The sequence below is a fragment of the Hippoglossus stenolepis genome, chromosome 14 (assembly GCF_022539355.2).
Source record: "Hippoglossus stenolepis isolate QCI-W04-F060 chromosome 14, HSTE1.2, whole genome shotgun sequence".
Classification (NCBI taxonomy): domain Eukaryota; kingdom Metazoa; phylum Chordata; class Actinopteri; order Pleuronectiformes; family Pleuronectidae; genus Hippoglossus; species Hippoglossus stenolepis.
The window spans coordinates 12,985,435-13,002,204 of record NC_061496.1 but is presented as its reverse complement, the minus strand read 5'-3'; the positions used below and the strand labels follow the sequence as shown (position 1 = coordinate 13,002,204).

Genomic DNA, 16,770 nt, shown 5'->3' with positions numbered 1-16,770 from the left:
GCGTTGCATGGAAAGAGAGTGAAGAGGGGGAGACCTGGCCTTATATTGGCCCGGTGACCTCACAGGTCATGGGGCCCAGAGTGACCAATAGTGGTTGACCCTTGTGTCTCCGGTCGGTTTTCACACCTCTGTGTGACGTTGAGGCACCCTGGGAGACTGAGTTCTGGAGGCTCTGGTTTTCTCCAGAACAAAGGACATGCGGGTTTAGGCTTTTGACTACACATGTAGGCCCGAACTGTGGTTCACAAATACCATGTCCCAACAGGAGTAATAAACCGCAATGTTTCGAAAGTAGATATTCATGAGTCTGAAAATGTGTAAAGTAAATGGGTCAAAGAAAGGATAGTATATTCATATGGGGCCACATTCAGGCTGTGTCTTCATGACTTCAAAGTGAATGATCAGGAGTGAACGATCTCTTAGTATAAATGTTTTGTAATTGTATACACCAGCTGTAGTTGTAATAAGTCTCAGACAATTAATATTTCACATGTATCTGTCTTTTATTTATGATACAGTTCAAGAATATTTGGAAAAAAAACACATTGAATTCCTCAAGGTGTTTGGATCAAGCGCATTGAGCGGTGCAACGACAGGCCAGGTGAGCCTCTGCCTCTTCCTGTACGTCAGTGCTCTTCTGGTAGATACTGCTCAGACCCTCAGAGCTGTCCATGTTAGAATCTGCAACAGTGGACAGGGTCAGACAGTTAGGCTCAGAGAAAGTTGTTCTATTAATAAGGCTTTTGTGAAGTTGCTGTGATTTCTTGCAGACTCACCTGCGGGAAGGCAGTGGAAGCCAACAGTAACAGAGGTGGTCCTCACTGGCATGCAGCCGGGCAGACAGCGCAGCACAGGCTCCACAGAGTAGCACTTGGACTCCTGACCGAGGAGGGTCATCTGATTCTCCAGCTTCACAGATGCAAGCTTCATGTAGCACTCTGGAAAAGGGCGAAAAAGATAAAGATAAGCACAGTGCATAAAGATATATTTTTCCAGTCTGATTCGAATTGGTGCTTTAAGTATTACCAGAGGCATCACGGCAGCTCTTTCCGGGTAGAACCCAGGAATGAGCATAACTGGTTGCATCCTTTATCTGGCGCTCGTTGGGTGTGCGGTACTCTTGTCTGATTTCCCCATCAGCCTTTCCACAGAGTCCACAAGTCTGGCCTCTCATCCAGTCCACAACTTTGACCTGAAGAAAAAACATTGCAGTGGAACTATAACTTAAACTGCCCCATGACCCCATGACCCCATGACCATACGCATGCTGAGAAAAGTTTAAATCTAGAAAAGTCACACAATCCAGTTAACTTATCTCACCTTCAGTGCGTTCAGATCGAGGAAGACCTCCTGAAGTCCATGGTTGGGAGCATGGAGAGCGATACCCTCATCTTTCTGTCTGATCTGAATATTGCCTGAAATGAATACAAATAAGTGTGAATATAAATACATGTGTGTTTTCTTACACTTTAAACAAACTGAATTATTGAAACATGATAGTTAAATTTAATTTAAAAAAAACAAACAAGAAACCTGCGGGATGCTGATAAGGCAGGTTGTTCATGGGGATTTCTACTCCGTTAACCTTCACCACAATGGCGTTGTCCCTTGGAAACATGTCGACATCACTGTTGAAAAACAATTGGATTATGAATTCAAGGTATTGTAGTTTTTGGGAAATTTCCACAAGTTAGATATAAACACTGGTTGTTCGTACAGGTTTGCAATCTTCACATTGATCTCGTTTTGCTCCTGACTTTGGTCCCTCTTTAGCAGAACTATGAATTTGAGTTCTGGGCTGCAATCCTGAGCCAAAACCTGGTAGCAAGAGTGAGGCATCTCGTTCTTGTATTTCCTGTTGTTGAATGTGATCACTGTGTCCTTGGTCATGGTGCACTCAGCTGGAGTGAAAAGAAAAATGTAAGTTAGCTACATACAGAGCAGTCTGAATGATCAGATATTCTGTCCCTTTTTAATGTTTTCACCTGCATGAGCCTTGGTGAGCATGTACATGATCTTATCAGCCCAGTTCTTCTGGTATGGTTCCAGCTCAACTGCAGTTTCCCCCACTGGCAGAGAAATGGGGATACCCACTCCAAGCTTGTAAATGGTCTTCTGTAGAAGAACAAATCAATCTGGTTGACCAGGTGAAACACATACATTTTCTGTGTGTTAATTATAATAGGAAAGAAAACCACACCTTTGGTGTCTTCAGAATAATATTCAGACTTGATTCAGATACAAGAGCCACAGTCAGTTTGAGCTGGTTACGAACATTCTTGACCTTTGCCAGGCTGACTCCGGCTTCGCGAGCAATACGGGCAATGTACTCAGAGAGGCTAGACAGACAAAAAGATAAAGGTTTTTTTTAGTCTTTGAGTAAACATCTAATTTAGTATTGACAAATTTATAGCTCTTAGAGAGGTGTCTTAGAAAATGATCTGCAGATATTGTTTTGGGACATTACTCCTTTGCGTAGCGCTGCATGTTCTTTGGAAGTTTGTCCCAGGTCAGCTTCAGGCGGAAAGCAGGCTGTTTACCCACAAGACCAGTTTCAGCTGTGATCTCAGTCTCGTACTGCTTGCATTCAATGCCCCAGGCGATCTTGGCCTATAAGAGACATTCAAACCAGAGTGAAATCTTAAAATTTTCTCACTAATTTCTAATAGCTATTACTAACATAATTCATGTCACCAAAATGTTTTTACCATGAGCTTGTGGTTGCTCAGCAACACACCATCAGCACAGATTCTGTAGTGGTCATTCTCAGCCAGGTTGGCAACGATAACCTGCAGTCTGGCAGTGGCTTTGTCAAAGTAAGCAGCAATCTGGTATCCCTGAACCTTGTGGTCGGCTCTCACGGCACGAATGAGAACAGTCACGGCAGGAGCAATAGCGTTAGCCAGGTACTTTGCCTGAAAGTGCAAAATAGAGATTGTTAATGAAAGTTTCGATTTTTACCCCAACTAAAAACCTGAGATTGTTATGTTGACTAACTTACCTTATTGTAAATAGCTTCAAAGCTGTAGGCACTGCTCTTGCTGTTTGCACGGGCTGTGGAGACGGCATGCTGGAAACAAAGACATATATTTAGCCTTCTCAAACACTGTATATGGTGTGGCAGGGTCATGCACCTTACAGCACATTCTGATAATTACCTGGTGGACGTGGTTCTTGGTAAACTTCATCTCAGACAGCTGCAATAGAAAAAAAAAAGATTAATTCCTGCGCATGGTTTTCGAGTCTACTCCTTTTACGTATCAGAGGAGAAGTTGTATTTCACCTTGGACATGGAGCTAGAGCTGCTGGTGGACTGGCGAGATGAACGGCTGCTTGAAGAGGAGCTGGAGGAGCTGCTGGTTGATGTCTTGACCATTTTGCTTGCGCGGCGAGAGGAGGAGCTGGAGGAAGACGAGGATGCGCTTGAACGAGAGCTGCTGGAGCTGGAGGATGCTGTGCTGTTCTTCAGACCAGGAACCAAGATTTTCTTGAGTTTCATCAGGATGTTCTTGTCCTCAAGAATCTCCTCTTCCTCGCTCAGATTAATCACCTTGAGTATCTTTTCTGCTGCTTTTTCTCCAAGCTGAATCTCGATTTCAATCTTCTCTACAACTGGTCCAGCAGCTGCAATTAAATAAATAAATTGTACATTACATTTTAGCAACTTTCACAACTACTTTTTAGCATAATTATTTGTACCAGTATTTTATTGTCACTTGCCTGGAGCAACCTCAACCAAGACAGCATGTTTTCCAATGATGGCATAGAGTGGACAGTCCTTGATGGAGGCAGCATTGTGAGATTCAATCTCAGCGCATGCCTTTATTCCAAAGGTTTCAATTGCGACACACATTTTCTTCTCAAAGCCCTTGGGGATTTTCAACATGTTGACAAGCTTTCTTGGCAGTTGAGAAATGAATTCAGATGATACTGACTGTAAAACAAAGATCACCACATGAGTTTGAAACAGTGCAGGATTTTGTGTTGGAAAAAGGTTGTCAGTGAATCAAACTCACAACGTCATCGGCCATTGAGACCTCCCTTGACAGCTGTACTGCGGCTGTGGCTGGAATCATTGGTGTGATCCTGGCAGCTGCGAGGTCTTCCACATTTCTTGCAACAGCATAAGTCTCAACACTAGGAGAAATAAATAGGAAAAAAATAGTTAAGAGAAAACTAAACTTCAAAAGTAGATTATATATTTTACTTGGAGGGAATGGAAAATACATACATTGCAGATGCAATCTTATCGATGCCCTGGACAGGCAGCAACTGAAGCTTGAAGTTGCCCTTGATCATGTCAATTCTTGCCTCAATCTTTCCAGGAACAATTGTGTGAACTCTGGCTCTTGACACCAGGGCGGCTTGGATAAGAGCAGTATTCACACCCATAACTGCATAGGTGTGCATGGAAACACTGCAAGTGACAGAAAGATACATTTAATTTTCTGCTCGTCAACAATGAAGGTGAGAAGAAGCTCATTTGAGTAAACTACAGCCAGTTTACCTTGGAGCAATTGCAGCCCTCATGTTGATGTCAGACTTCAGAAGCTGGGCAGCTTGGAAGTTCGCAGGCAGAGTTGGTGTCACAGTAGCTTGGACTATAAAAAACAACACATGTTTAGCATCTGCACAAATCAATATCTAATTTTTAGTATTAGTATTGATAAATATTTCAGATCAGTAAAGTTACACCCATGGTACGTACACTCAACAGATGCAGCAGCCACAGCAGCTGTGTACAAACTCAGCTCCATTGGCAGACCAACAGCGGTGGGAATGATACGACGGACCTCAGCAACCAGCATTGGTTTAGCATAATGCAGAGCAAAACCGGCCAGCAGAGTTTCCAAAGCCTTCCTGCCATAACTGTGAAGTGCAGGTCCAGTTGCCAGCTGGAAGAACAAAAAGGCTCATTAGACACCAGGTTTTAAGTTTAAAGTATAATTATTATTTAGAAGTCATAAAGTACAAAACAATAAATGATGCTTTACCTCAATGATCTTATCAACAATAGCTTTGTCGATGTTGGCAAATGCAACTTCCTGTCCAAAGAATTTCACGTACAGAGAGCCCAGGGGCTGGCTGGTAGGGTTAGCCCTCCAATCAGAAAGCTGTAAGGAAAAAAAATACAAGATTAAATCTACAATTGTAACTTCAACAAACATAAGATACTTTGATTACTCATAAAAGGAAATACTTTTGGGACTGGGATGTTCCCCTGAACTTACAGCCTTCATAACTTGTTTCATCTTGGTGATTCTGTCAACATTGACAGGAGCCTCCTGGATTTTCAGAATGGCTTCCTGGACTCCCTCAGCTCTCACTCCAACCTGGACACAAGAAAAGCAGCGTTTGATGGACAAGTTTTTTTAATTATCACTGCAATATAAATTGTGAAACAGCCATAGGATATAGTCTTATTGTTAGATTTCTAACAAAGACGGCATGAATTGAAGGTATATACAACAAGGCAGACAATTACAACAGATGAAAAAATGTGAAATCTAATGTTTAGTTAAACTTAGGATTCTTGGAATTGGTAAACATGCATAGATATATTAATCTTAAATGCTAGCATCACTGAAGCTGTGCACCAATATACAATGTATCAGTGGCAGTGACATTCTTTTCATTCCGAGATGAAAGATTGATGATTGTCATACCTCAAGAACATCAGCGTAGGCTCCAGCCAGGTAGGTGCGGGCTTTGGCCACGATGGCTCTTGGCATAAGAGTTGCAGCATCGTTAACATAGAAGGCAGTGGCAGCAGCACCCATCACCCAGGGGTCTGCAGGGAGAAGACACAAACCATCAAGTCGCATGTTCTAATATGAAAACTGCTATGTTAATTGTTCAGCTGGTCTTCACTTACTGTGATAGGCATCCATATAGAGAGCTCTGCTGAAGCGGTAGCTCAGTCTGTCGAATTTGGGGCTGAGGATCTTCACAGCAACATTGCAGGCTGCAGCACTGAAAGTTGAACGTACAAATATACATATATAAGATCGTAGGTGCTAAGGTGTTTAAATGAAATAAAGAAATTGGAAACCGTAGTATTACTGAGGTTCTTACACAGAAGCGAAGTCAGGGGCAGTGTTCTTGGTCATGGCCTTCATGTAAGAGTAGACAAAGCTAACGACTTGCAGGTTTTTTTCTTTCAAGAGGGCATCGGCAAGAGTGGTCACCAGACCCATGGGCAGCTTTGTCTCAAACAGCACAATAGCAGAAACCATACGGAGCTCTGGGTGCAGAGCCTTGCCCATGAACAGCTGAATGGCAATATCTTGGATCTAATTCACAAAGAAGAAATGTTTTAGACAACACTGAACATAACAAGACAGGCCTGAAATGTAGTCACTGTAAGCAATGGAAGGAGTCAGAATATCCAGTCTCACCATCTTGGGCTCTCTCTTTGCAATGTTCCTCAACGCCAAAACGGCATCAATGTGAACTCTGAGTGGCAGATTAGCAGCAGCACTTCCAAAGCCAGGCAGGAGCTTCAAAATTGGTTTAAGGCTGGCAGGATGTCCAGCATTACCCAGAACTTTCAGAAGGATGATAAGCTCCTCAACTTTACCTTTGGCAAGAGCCTCGACAGCAAGTTCATGGATTGGCTGTGGGAGGAACACAAAGGCATTAGTTTTTCTGATGCTGTAACTGAATTTTAGTTACATAAAACATGTAGAAAACGATACATACCCTCACAAGCTCAGCAGGGCAAATTGGATTCTCTACACAGTATTTGGCAACCAGAGTGCCGTAGCCCAGCAAGACGATCTCGCGCAGGATTGGGTTTTCTCGGATGATGGGGTTCACAGCCAGGCCCTGTGAAGTGGTGAAAATAATCAATTACATGCCCGTGTTCTCACTTTGTTTAAAACACACAGGACCTCTTTTAAGCTCAATTTACCTCAACAAGCTTGATGGCTTCCAGGTCAGCTGTCACCATGTGCACAGATGCCAGCAGAGCTTGAGCAACTTCAGCAATAGTCAGCTCACCAACCAGGAACTTCTCCTTAATGAACCTCAGAGCAGTGTGAGTGCCAATAGCGGGGATAGCATTCAGTAGCCAGTGCCTAAGAAAGAGAAACACTGTATTATTATACCATTCGTTAAATTTTTGTTTAATGGATCCTCTCTGAATGAAAGTTACCTGTGATCAGGTTTAGCTTTGAACTGAGTCCAGAGAGCCTCAATACTCTCAAATCTGGCAACACGCAACAGCTGGATGAGCTCAATAAACTTCAGAGGGGCATCTTCATGGACCTTGGCCACATTGAAGGTCACCAGGTGGTTCAGAGTCTCAACAATCTAGAAGTAAAAATAAACATTTCCCTTATTTTTCTATGTTGCTACACGATTGATTTAGTAAAAATCTGGTTGAAAGAGGGATCGCTATCTTAAATACCTGAGCCTCGGCATTGCTGATCCTCAGAAGCTGGATGGGTGTCTGGAGAAGCTCGCTGCCAAACTCGTACTGCACGGATCCACGGGGAAGATATGCAGCTTTGATGGGCTCCACTGGGATCTTCTCAATATCCACGAAGGTCAGGACTTGCCTTAAAATAGACACAAGCAATCAGTAAATCTACTATGTGACACTTTGTGCTGTGAATAGTGGTTTCAATACTCCTTAATTTAGACAACATACTTAGCCTCCATCTGGGCAGCGCCATTCAAGATGTTGAAAGGAGAGAACTGAATGAGCTCTGTAGCAGTTGCCTCCAGGATCAGAGCACCGGTGGCTGCTGGCTTCAAGACGTAGTTAAATGCAGCGGCTCCCTTCAGGGTCGTTCCTCTCTGTATGAACAACCACGTAAGAATATTATCACATCTGCACTGGGAGCGCATTGTATCAGAGTAAGCAGAGTCAGGGAAAATTCACTTACAGCCTCACACTCCACGCATTTCTCGGTGTAAGCCAGGCCAATGTCCTTCATGATTCTCTCCTGACAATTGTTCAGGTCCTTGGTCTTGGTCAGAAGAATGCGTTCAGCCTTTACATCCTCACTGATGACGTAGTGGGTCTTGCAGATACCCTGAACACCAGGCTAGATCACAGAAGTCAGAAGTTTAAGTATCATAGCGTTTTGTTGGTTGAACTTCATGACAATGAGTTATTCATACCTCTTGCAGTTCATACACATTCTGGGTCTTCTTGATGTTCAGCTGTAAGATGTTAACGATTCCCTTGAGGATATTCAGCACAGTTGCAGAGATGCCAGCCGGTGCAAACACTTTGCCGACAACACCGTTAGCATACTCAAACTTGATCGGTGTCAAAAGCTGAGCAGCCAGGGCTGAGGTGAGCTTGGTGGCCGGGATGAAAGCATCTTTGGGCCAGATGCCACTGTACTCAAAGATTTCAGGGTCTACAAGCTGTGAAGAAAAAGTGACGTTTCAAATTAAATGTGAACATAGGACACAAAAATATACATTTAAAAAAAATCTTGTAAGTGGTCTTCACCTTCAGCATGAAGATGTCGGCAGCGGCAGCATGGATCAAAACTTTGCTGCTGACTTTTAGTCCGGCCCTTGCCAGTCCTTCCTCTGGCAAGCCACCCATAAGAACTGCTTCATATTTGTACACATAGGTCTTTCCAAGAGCAAATTCTGGGACTGAAATAAGATTGAAATATCATTACTGGTAGGAATTTGCTTTAACCTTCAAAAAAGTAAAATAAGCCAGGAAAATATATCTCATCAGTCTATTTGTCTTTCAGTAGAACGTTAGAAGTAACAGACAGCAATTTACTGCCTTCAACATTTATAAGTAAGTTTTGTTGAAAACTTTTTTTCTTTATTGGATGATTGCATATTTTGATATGAAGTAAGAATACATACCCAGGCTGACCTGATTCGCCACTGAAATTTTTTTTTAAAAGAGAGTTATTTTAGATTTTCATAAAGCACAAACACAATATGTGAAAAAAACAGGGAATTCGCAAAGAACAAGTATATTAACAGTTTAACAGCAAATTTCCTGACACAGCAACATTTTCAGAAAATGGAGTTCAAATTAAGAAGATTCAGTTTCTAAATGTCTGACATACCTGCAAGGGCCACAGCAAGAGCTAGCACAATCACCTTCATGGTTGGTGGATGAGACTAACTCTTCTGGCCGAACTTCCTTTTAAAGCCACTTTTTGCTGATGGTGTGCTCATCAGAATATATCATTAACTAAATATTAGCTGTCATTGAAGTCACTATGCCCTGACCAGCTAGATTAGACAAACAAAGTTAAAAGAAAAATGTCACAGATGACAAGTTGTTCTAACCTGACTGACTTGTATGGCACAATCAGCTCCATGCGTGTACTCATATATGTATTTATGTTTATGGAGCAGATTGTTTTCATTCTACTATATCATGCATAATTATCCATAAATGAATACAACAATCAATAATTCCATAAACAAAACCAGGCACCAGCATAAATAATTCAAAACATCTTTTCACATGTTTCATTTTTCTATTCCATAAATGCTGACTCCAATGACTTAAACTCACATTAATTATTCTAATATTCTGAAAACTTTAGCATAAAAATTATTTTGCAGAATTGTTTTCAGTTGCACAAATATCAGTTTCTGGGCTTTCAACAACATGTCAATCTGACCTGTGAATTTGGCACGATCCTCTCGGTTTTCTCTTTTAACTTTTGACTGTCCAAAGGTTTCCAATCCAATACGTGTTCATTTGACTTTCCTGGCTTCAATCAAATATGTGGTAACTTTTCAATAATTGCATGAAAATCAAGTTTATCAAAATGAATATGTGATAATAATGATAATGATACCTTTTTGTCCCAATGTCCCGCTTAGGGTTTACACCACAAATGAATGGAAACTCAGAATGTAGTTTAAACATTTTATAATGAAACTTCCAGTTGACCTCTGATGAGAGATTTGTTTGGTGAATAGCCTGTGACAGTGTTAATCATTCAGAACGGCTTACTGAGACTAAATGAATTCATACATTTGTCTTGTATATCTCATGAGAGATCTTAAAAACTGAGTCTGTGACTATCATTGTCCACACAGCTCTTTAAGTGAATGAACTAGATATCTTACTGTTGTAAAACTGTATATGACACTGGATAGATACAAGTAATTGAATATGCTGCTTTCTGAAAGTGGATTTTAAATCTTAGCATATTGGACCTTATTAATATATTATCTTAATAAGGTAGTGACACTTTTTTATTCCCAGGCTATGATTAATTGTTGTATCAATGATGATCTGAATATTTTAGAAATTAATTATTGATTTGTCGTGTGATGGAAATTTGACCTGGTGAAATAAAGAGATTAGTTCTTGGTGGGGGGAGACCAGCACAGTCTCAGATTTGTGGCCTTGATGTCATCTTGGCAGTTACACAAGCATAATAGTAAGCATAAGCAGAGATAATATATAGTGTGGTATAATGGTCAAATTTTCGATTACAGTCGTTAATAATAGGACAATAATAGCATGATAATGTCAAGTCATGAGTATTGTATGAGGGAGATGCAGAGAGGAAACTATAGCAGGTCTAATGAAAATGTATTATAATTTAAAGAGACTGCCAGGAATAATAATAAAAATGGAATCCATTAATGGAAAATTAAAATTTAAAAATTTAAAAATTTAAATTCTAAATATTCTTAAAATTCTTAAAGATTAAAAATCTATGATCACTGTGACTATTTGCAATATTTTGTTGCACTATGAGCTAAATAATTAAGTGGAAAATTTAAACAATGTTCATGATTATTTTAACATATTGCAATAATATTGATTTGGTGATTTAAACTGATCGTTTACAGAAAATCTTGATCTCCTGACAGCCATTTATTGCCCAATAGCTACTTTTAAAAGTAATAATTTCAGCATTGGCACAGTTACAAAAAAAGGGTGTACCGAGGACACTGAAGGGGTATTTTTTTTAAATAGAGAAATTAATGAATATATGACTCAATAATAAATAAATACACATAAATGAAAAATATGCAAAGTTTGGTGAGGCAAAAGGCTATATATATTTTTATTTCTACATTTATTTATATATTTACTATCCATAATGGGGTCATGCATTCACCTCATTCACCAAAATAAAAAAGAAATACTACTACCAACTTTACTATTACTACTAATAACAAATAATAAATAAATTGGTGGGGGAAATCGTAGAACATGTTCAAAAAGAGCAGAGTGAGCGGACACGTGCTCTCCATAGGACTCAGACTGGGATCGATTGACCCTGTGTGCAAAGCTGTGGCTGAATGAACTAAATCAGTGATTCTCAACTGGTGGGTCGCGACCCAAAAGTGGGTCGCGGGCCTTTGCCTGGGCAAAAAAAAATGTTAAGAAAAAAATCCTGTCCTTTTATTTTTAAGGGGATTTTTTATGCAGCGGAGTGCCGTCTATTCACACTCCTTAACAGTATTTGATAAGGAGTGTGAATAGGATCAGTTTTGTTGTCATAGATTCAGTGAGTGAGTATTCTCAGCTAAAGCTGCATCATTTTTAGTCTTTTTTAAACTACTTCTCAGTAGTTGGACTTTTTTATTTCACGTTTGTGCATGACAGCACTGTTGAGTCTGTTAAAACAGGCTGTTGTTTTACCTTGTGTCCTTAAGATGCACTTTTTGGTTTTTAATTAAAATGCAGCTAATTGAGTGTAAAAGGGAATAGTTCCCTCTCTAGCATCGCCACCTGCTGGTCGTTTTGGTTTATCACAAAACTTTTTTTTGTGTTGGCATACTGTGACATTCTGTGCTATCTCAGGTTCAAACTGCACCATCTTTTCATTAAATACATTTGAGAAGTTTAAAATGTTCCTCGATTTGGGTCGCGGCTTGTCATTAAGGGGTGATGGTGGGTCCCGAAGCCAGACCAGTTGAGAACCACTGAACTAAATAATGAAGTTATCATTTTCTATTACTCCAGGTTTCCTCCTCCTTTCATAGTGATAGTGCGGGCTCTCTACGTTCTCACATCCAAAACAAGGTTTACTACAGTGTGTATTTTATTTTAAATCTCAGGCAGTTTCGGTCCATGCAAGTGAAACCCTCCTCACGTTTTATTGACATAAAATTGGAAGTGTCGTTCACTGATTCTACTGTTTTCTCGCGCTGTTCGGGAAGTCGACTGTTAAGTTTGTCCCACGCCCCGCTCCGTAAACACATGACTGCTGTGGAGGAGATCGTCTCCGGCAGCAACATGTCGTCGCGTGTCGTGTCGTGGCTGTGGTTGTTGTTGTTGTGGACAGTGTCGGTGTCGGTGTGTGGAGCCAGTGTGTGTCCGTGTGAGAGGCCGGAGCTCTGCCAGCAGATCCGTCCGCGGAGGGACTTCGAGGTAGTTCAACACAAACCAGCCGATCGTCCTGTTTTCACACCAACACACCAACACACCAACTGCTCACAGTTCAAATACACTCCTCACCTCTTGGAAGCCACTGATCGTTAACTGCTTTTAAGTTATTTAAAACACAGATGATTATGAGGAGAAACACGTCTCAAGCTGAATTGAGATTTAATACGGGTTTTATTATGAAATAATAATAATAATACAGCTCCACTGAACTGGCATAATTCCACACCTTACTTCCACATCTAACTCCAGACACATACCCACTGTGAACGTGGTTGACAGTGAGTTGCTATAATGACCTAGACAGAGCTTAAAAAATAACAGTGTCAAATAGCACAGCCCCCGTAAACACACCGCGGACACTGTGTGGCAGATAAGTTCATCCGCAGGGTTCATGATGCTGTTTGCACTGCTGGGTTATCACCTTCAAAGCCCTTCGTCAGCAAACAAACACAGATGTCTGATTTTGCCTGTCGGTGAAAACTAGAGTTCACTCTTTTCATTCATCAGTTAGTTGATGATTGAAAGATACCGAAGGCGACGATGCCAGTTTGATTCTCATTATCCAGAATATCTTATGAAACATTGTTAATTTCAATTTGAATTGAACAGATCTAGTTGTTATATGATGATGCATTCAGAGAGTTGCGAAATGGACAAGTGCAAGTCATATATTTGTGAGCAGCAATGTAACTCCCCACCTTTTATAGCTCATCACAAACACATGATTGTGACTCTTCAGTGTTTTATAGCTGACGAATACTTCTTATCAACAAGGGACAATTTGACTGTTGTGTGTTTCATACATTTATTTGTACAAATGGAAACCTGGATCCCAATTGGCTGTGATATGCTATGGATACTGCTAACATGAACTGTTTGCTCATTTTCTAATTGCAGCAATATTGACCGAAATCTTTAACTTTGGTAAGACGTCATTAAATGTAAAATATTAAAAAGAGAAGAACTTTCCTCTTTGTTTGCTGTTTTTTGAGGTTTCACAATGGCATGTCAAGATAAGTTGTGGTGATAAGAACATGTCTGTGATAAACATGTATGTTTTTCGACATTCACACTGTAAACATAAAGACAAAATTATGAATTGACTGATCAAAAAGAATCAGTGTCTGCATAGAGAAACTCTTAGTAAGCTGCAGCCCCTCTCTAAGCACAGGAGCTGCAAATAGTCAAATACTGCCTCCTGTGCTTTGCTTTGAACAGTGCAGAGCTCAGTGTATAATTATAGTGGCAGGATTAAATAAGTGAGACTGACCAACACAGGTACATGTTTCCTTTTTGGGGATTTATGAATTAAAAAACACATAAATTGAGTTTGAATAAAAACCTTTATCGTTACGGCCGTGTGTCTGTGTGACTTCTGTTTTTCCAGGTGTTTTTGTTTGATGTGGGTGGACAGACATGGAAGTTCTACAACTGGAGCATGGTGACAACAGTGGCGACGTTTGGAAAATATGATGCTGACCTCATGTGTTACGCTCACTCCAAAGGAGCTCGAGTAGTCCTCAAAGGTAGGGTAACCCTCAGGGGGTGAGGAAGGGCTGAAGGAATTAGTCTCTGTGACATCACAAGCTCCCTGTTGTTGTTCCCAATTATTAGAACAATGCTCCAACTTTCAATTGTTTCAAAGATTGTTGTTGGGACAGCAAGCCAGAGCGGCATCTTCTCCCAAATTCACCGTTCGTATGTCTTTTGCTGCCACAAACTGCTTCATTGACCCGGTGTCCACCTCTCTTACCTTGTTCAAGGTGACGTTCCCCTCTCCTACATTGTGGACCAAGATAACAGGACAGCGTGGATAACAGAGAAAGTCAACTTGGCCAAAAGTCAGTTCATGGATGGAATCAACCTCGACATTGAACAAGCGGTGGAGGAGGGCTCGCCAGAGTACCATGCTTTGACAGATCTGGTCAAAGAGACCACTGAGGCGTTCCACAGGGAGATCCCAGGATCACAGGTGATGAAAGATGTTTGACCTGGTTTGATTGATTCCTTTTCAAAACTCCATCCTGGTCATATTTAACTTTTCCCAACCTCTAGGTCTCGTTCGACGTTGCCTGGTCCCCAGACTGTGTCGACGGGCGCTGTTACGACTATGTCACCATCGCTGAATCCTGCGACCTGCTGTTCGTCATGTCCTACGATGAGCAGAGTCAGATCATGGGGGACTGTATTGCAATGGCAAACGCTCCGCTCACTCAAACACTAAATGGTTTGATGTCGTCCAGTTGAGCTCAAATCAGCACGTTAATACAAAACTACACATCACCACAATACCAACTGTCTGTTTTCTGTCCTTTAAGCTTACGACGAGTATTTGAATCTGAAGATCGATCCAAAGAAGCTGGTGATGGGAGTTCCGTGGTACGGCTATGACTACGTATGTCTCAACCTTTCCCAGGTAAAGTTCAAATTATTATTAGCCATGCTAGGGAAATGGTGCTAGGTTGAAAGGATCGTCATAGATTTTTTTACTGCTGCTGTTATTACTCACTAGTGTTTTAATCTGTGAGTCCCCAACAAGTCCACTTTTTATTATTGTTGATATGTAAAGTCCCTGTTTGATCCCTGCAGTACGAAGAGACGCAGATTAAAGTATTGTGTTGTTACTTGCATGTTGACAATAAGACACAAATAAAAGAGCAGCAGCCATATGGTTTAATGTGTTATTCAAATTACATCTGTCTTTGCAATACAGTATCAAATGAAAATTCACATGTTTTGTCTTGAGTAACAGATTATGATACAGATCCCTTTGAAAATATAAAGATATTTAAATATGAAAATCAGCATGTTCAAGCTATGATATATTGTTATTGTAGCTTTGTCTGAAATGTAAACTCAGGAATCCCTTTCTGTCTTCTCCCGTAACAGGAGGGAATCTGCTCTATAGCCAAAGTTCCTTTCCGTGGCGCTCCCTGCAGCGATGCAGCTGGGAAACAGAAGGCATACAAGTGGATCATGAAGCAGGTCCAGAGCTCGATGTCTGGCAGGATATGGGACAGCAAGCAGGAGGCTCCCTACATCAATTACAAGGTGCATAAACTTTATTTCAAGAACTTCCACCATCAATTTGAATGGAAGAATAGGATTTACCAGGCAGAAAATAAACCCTCAGTGCTCTATTATGGTTGCATTGTAAGAATTGTTGAGATGAGGGTCTAAAATTCATGATTTTCATCATTATGTTTTAAAATCCTGAACTTTTATTATAATGTATTAGTATTTCCTTACTTGAAAATGTGTGCTCAGTTTAAGGATTATATTTGTCTCCCTGCCAAGGTTGAGCTTCACCAACTTCACCTCTTCTTAGTTCTAATAACTTACGACTCAACAAATCAGGCAGTCTTTTCAGGCTAGGGCTGTTTATCCAAAGTGCCGGCGTCCACCCGCGCTGCTTCCCAGACAAAACAAATCAGCTCTTCCAAGCAGCAGTAAAACTTTCCAGGCGAACGTCTTCTTGTTGGGTCTAAAAAGAAACTCACCCTCACCACAAGGTGGAGCCATCATCCGTTCTCATTTGAAAATGTCTTTCTTTCTTTCCTTTAGGACCAAAAAGGACATATTCATCAGGTTTGGTATGATGACCCACAGAGTATTTGTGCCAAGGCAGACTATGTGACATCTAAAGGCTTGAGGGGCGTTGGCATGTGGAACTCCAACATCTTGGACTACAGCGGCGAAGCTGTCGCCAGGCAACAGACCGCAATGATGTGGAATGCTCTGTTGGGATGCTAGCTGGGATACACTCAACACTGCTGCAGAAATGTACACCGCCCCCCCCCCAGCACCCACTCCTGTTTGTTGCTAAGTCAATATATCCCTTTGTAGCAGTAGAGATCAGGGATACCTGCACTTCAGAGTTTATTGTGGCTTTTATGTGATGTAGTCACGTCTCAGACATTCCTCTGTGCTAAATGAAATGACTCTGATGCTCTGAAAAAAAGATCCGTCTTTTTAATGTGTTGTTTGCACTGAATATTTTTGATTGAACAATGTTGAGCGTGTTGAGCACTTTAACATTTTTCAGAAATAAAACATTTTTGATTAACTTATAATTGTTGAAGTTACATAAATACTTCTCAGTAACATTTATGCTGCTTTCAGACATGCACTGAACGGAACAACAGACATTGTCCTGATGTTTTCCTAAGGGGCTGTTTGTGGGAATACAAATATCTGAGTCAGTTGCTCTGGACATTTTTCATCCCAGACTCCAAGAAAATGTTCTGAAAATGTCAGAGTGAGCAACTGAGTGTGTTGATGTTTTGAACACAACAAAACTGGAAAGTTCAAATATCTCAGGATGGAAAAGAGGTGCGATACATGTAGAAGACACCTACTTCTCGTCAACTTGGAAAGACGATGACAAACTCGTAAAACTAACATTTGCA

The 16,770-nt window shown here is 40.9% G+C and overlaps 2 protein-coding genes across 2 annotated transcripts; one reads left to right on the top strand and one right to left on the bottom strand.

Moving 5' to 3' along the window:
• Nucleotides 1-568: 568 nt before the first annotated feature.
• LOC118121372 (vitellogenin-2-like) lies at nucleotides 569-9,096 on the bottom strand. The gene is made up of 34 exons (XM_035177204.2): nucleotides 9,057-9,096; nucleotides 8,848-8,868; nucleotides 8,471-8,622; nucleotides 8,131-8,382; nucleotides 7,893-8,054; nucleotides 7,655-7,803; nucleotides 7,412-7,562; nucleotides 7,157-7,314; nucleotides 6,914-7,079; nucleotides 6,703-6,828; nucleotides 6,399-6,617; nucleotides 6,076-6,293; nucleotides 5,876-5,973; nucleotides 5,667-5,791; nucleotides 5,232-5,333; nucleotides 4,995-5,114; nucleotides 4,709-4,895; nucleotides 4,508-4,601; nucleotides 4,232-4,417; nucleotides 4,017-4,137; nucleotides 3,721-3,934; nucleotides 3,284-3,624; nucleotides 3,159-3,197; nucleotides 3,002-3,070; nucleotides 2,709-2,915; nucleotides 2,468-2,610; nucleotides 2,201-2,339; nucleotides 1,986-2,115; nucleotides 1,718-1,901; nucleotides 1,534-1,628; nucleotides 1,321-1,415; nucleotides 1,027-1,192; nucleotides 777-938; nucleotides 569-681 (listed from the first exon to the last, which is right to left on the bottom strand). The coding sequence occupies exons 1-34, from the start codon at nucleotides 9,094-9,096 to the stop codon at nucleotides 569-571; spliced, it is 4,944 nt and encodes a 1,647-aa protein (XP_035033095.1).
• A 3,065-nt stretch (nucleotides 9,097-12,161) lies between these two features.
• On the top strand, nucleotides 12,162-16,428 carry ctbs (chitobiase, di-N-acetyl-). Its single transcript, XM_035177446.2, has 7 exons — nucleotides 12,162-12,343; nucleotides 13,749-13,887; nucleotides 14,125-14,333; nucleotides 14,417-14,588; nucleotides 14,680-14,777; nucleotides 15,251-15,412; nucleotides 15,926-16,428. The coding sequence occupies exons 1-7, from the start codon at nucleotides 12,173-12,175 to the stop codon at nucleotides 16,112-16,114; spliced, it is 1,140 nt and encodes a 379-aa protein (XP_035033337.1). The 5' UTR covers nucleotides 12,162-12,172; the 3' UTR covers nucleotides 16,115-16,428.
• The last annotated feature ends 342 nt before the right edge of the window (nucleotides 16,429-16,770 follow it).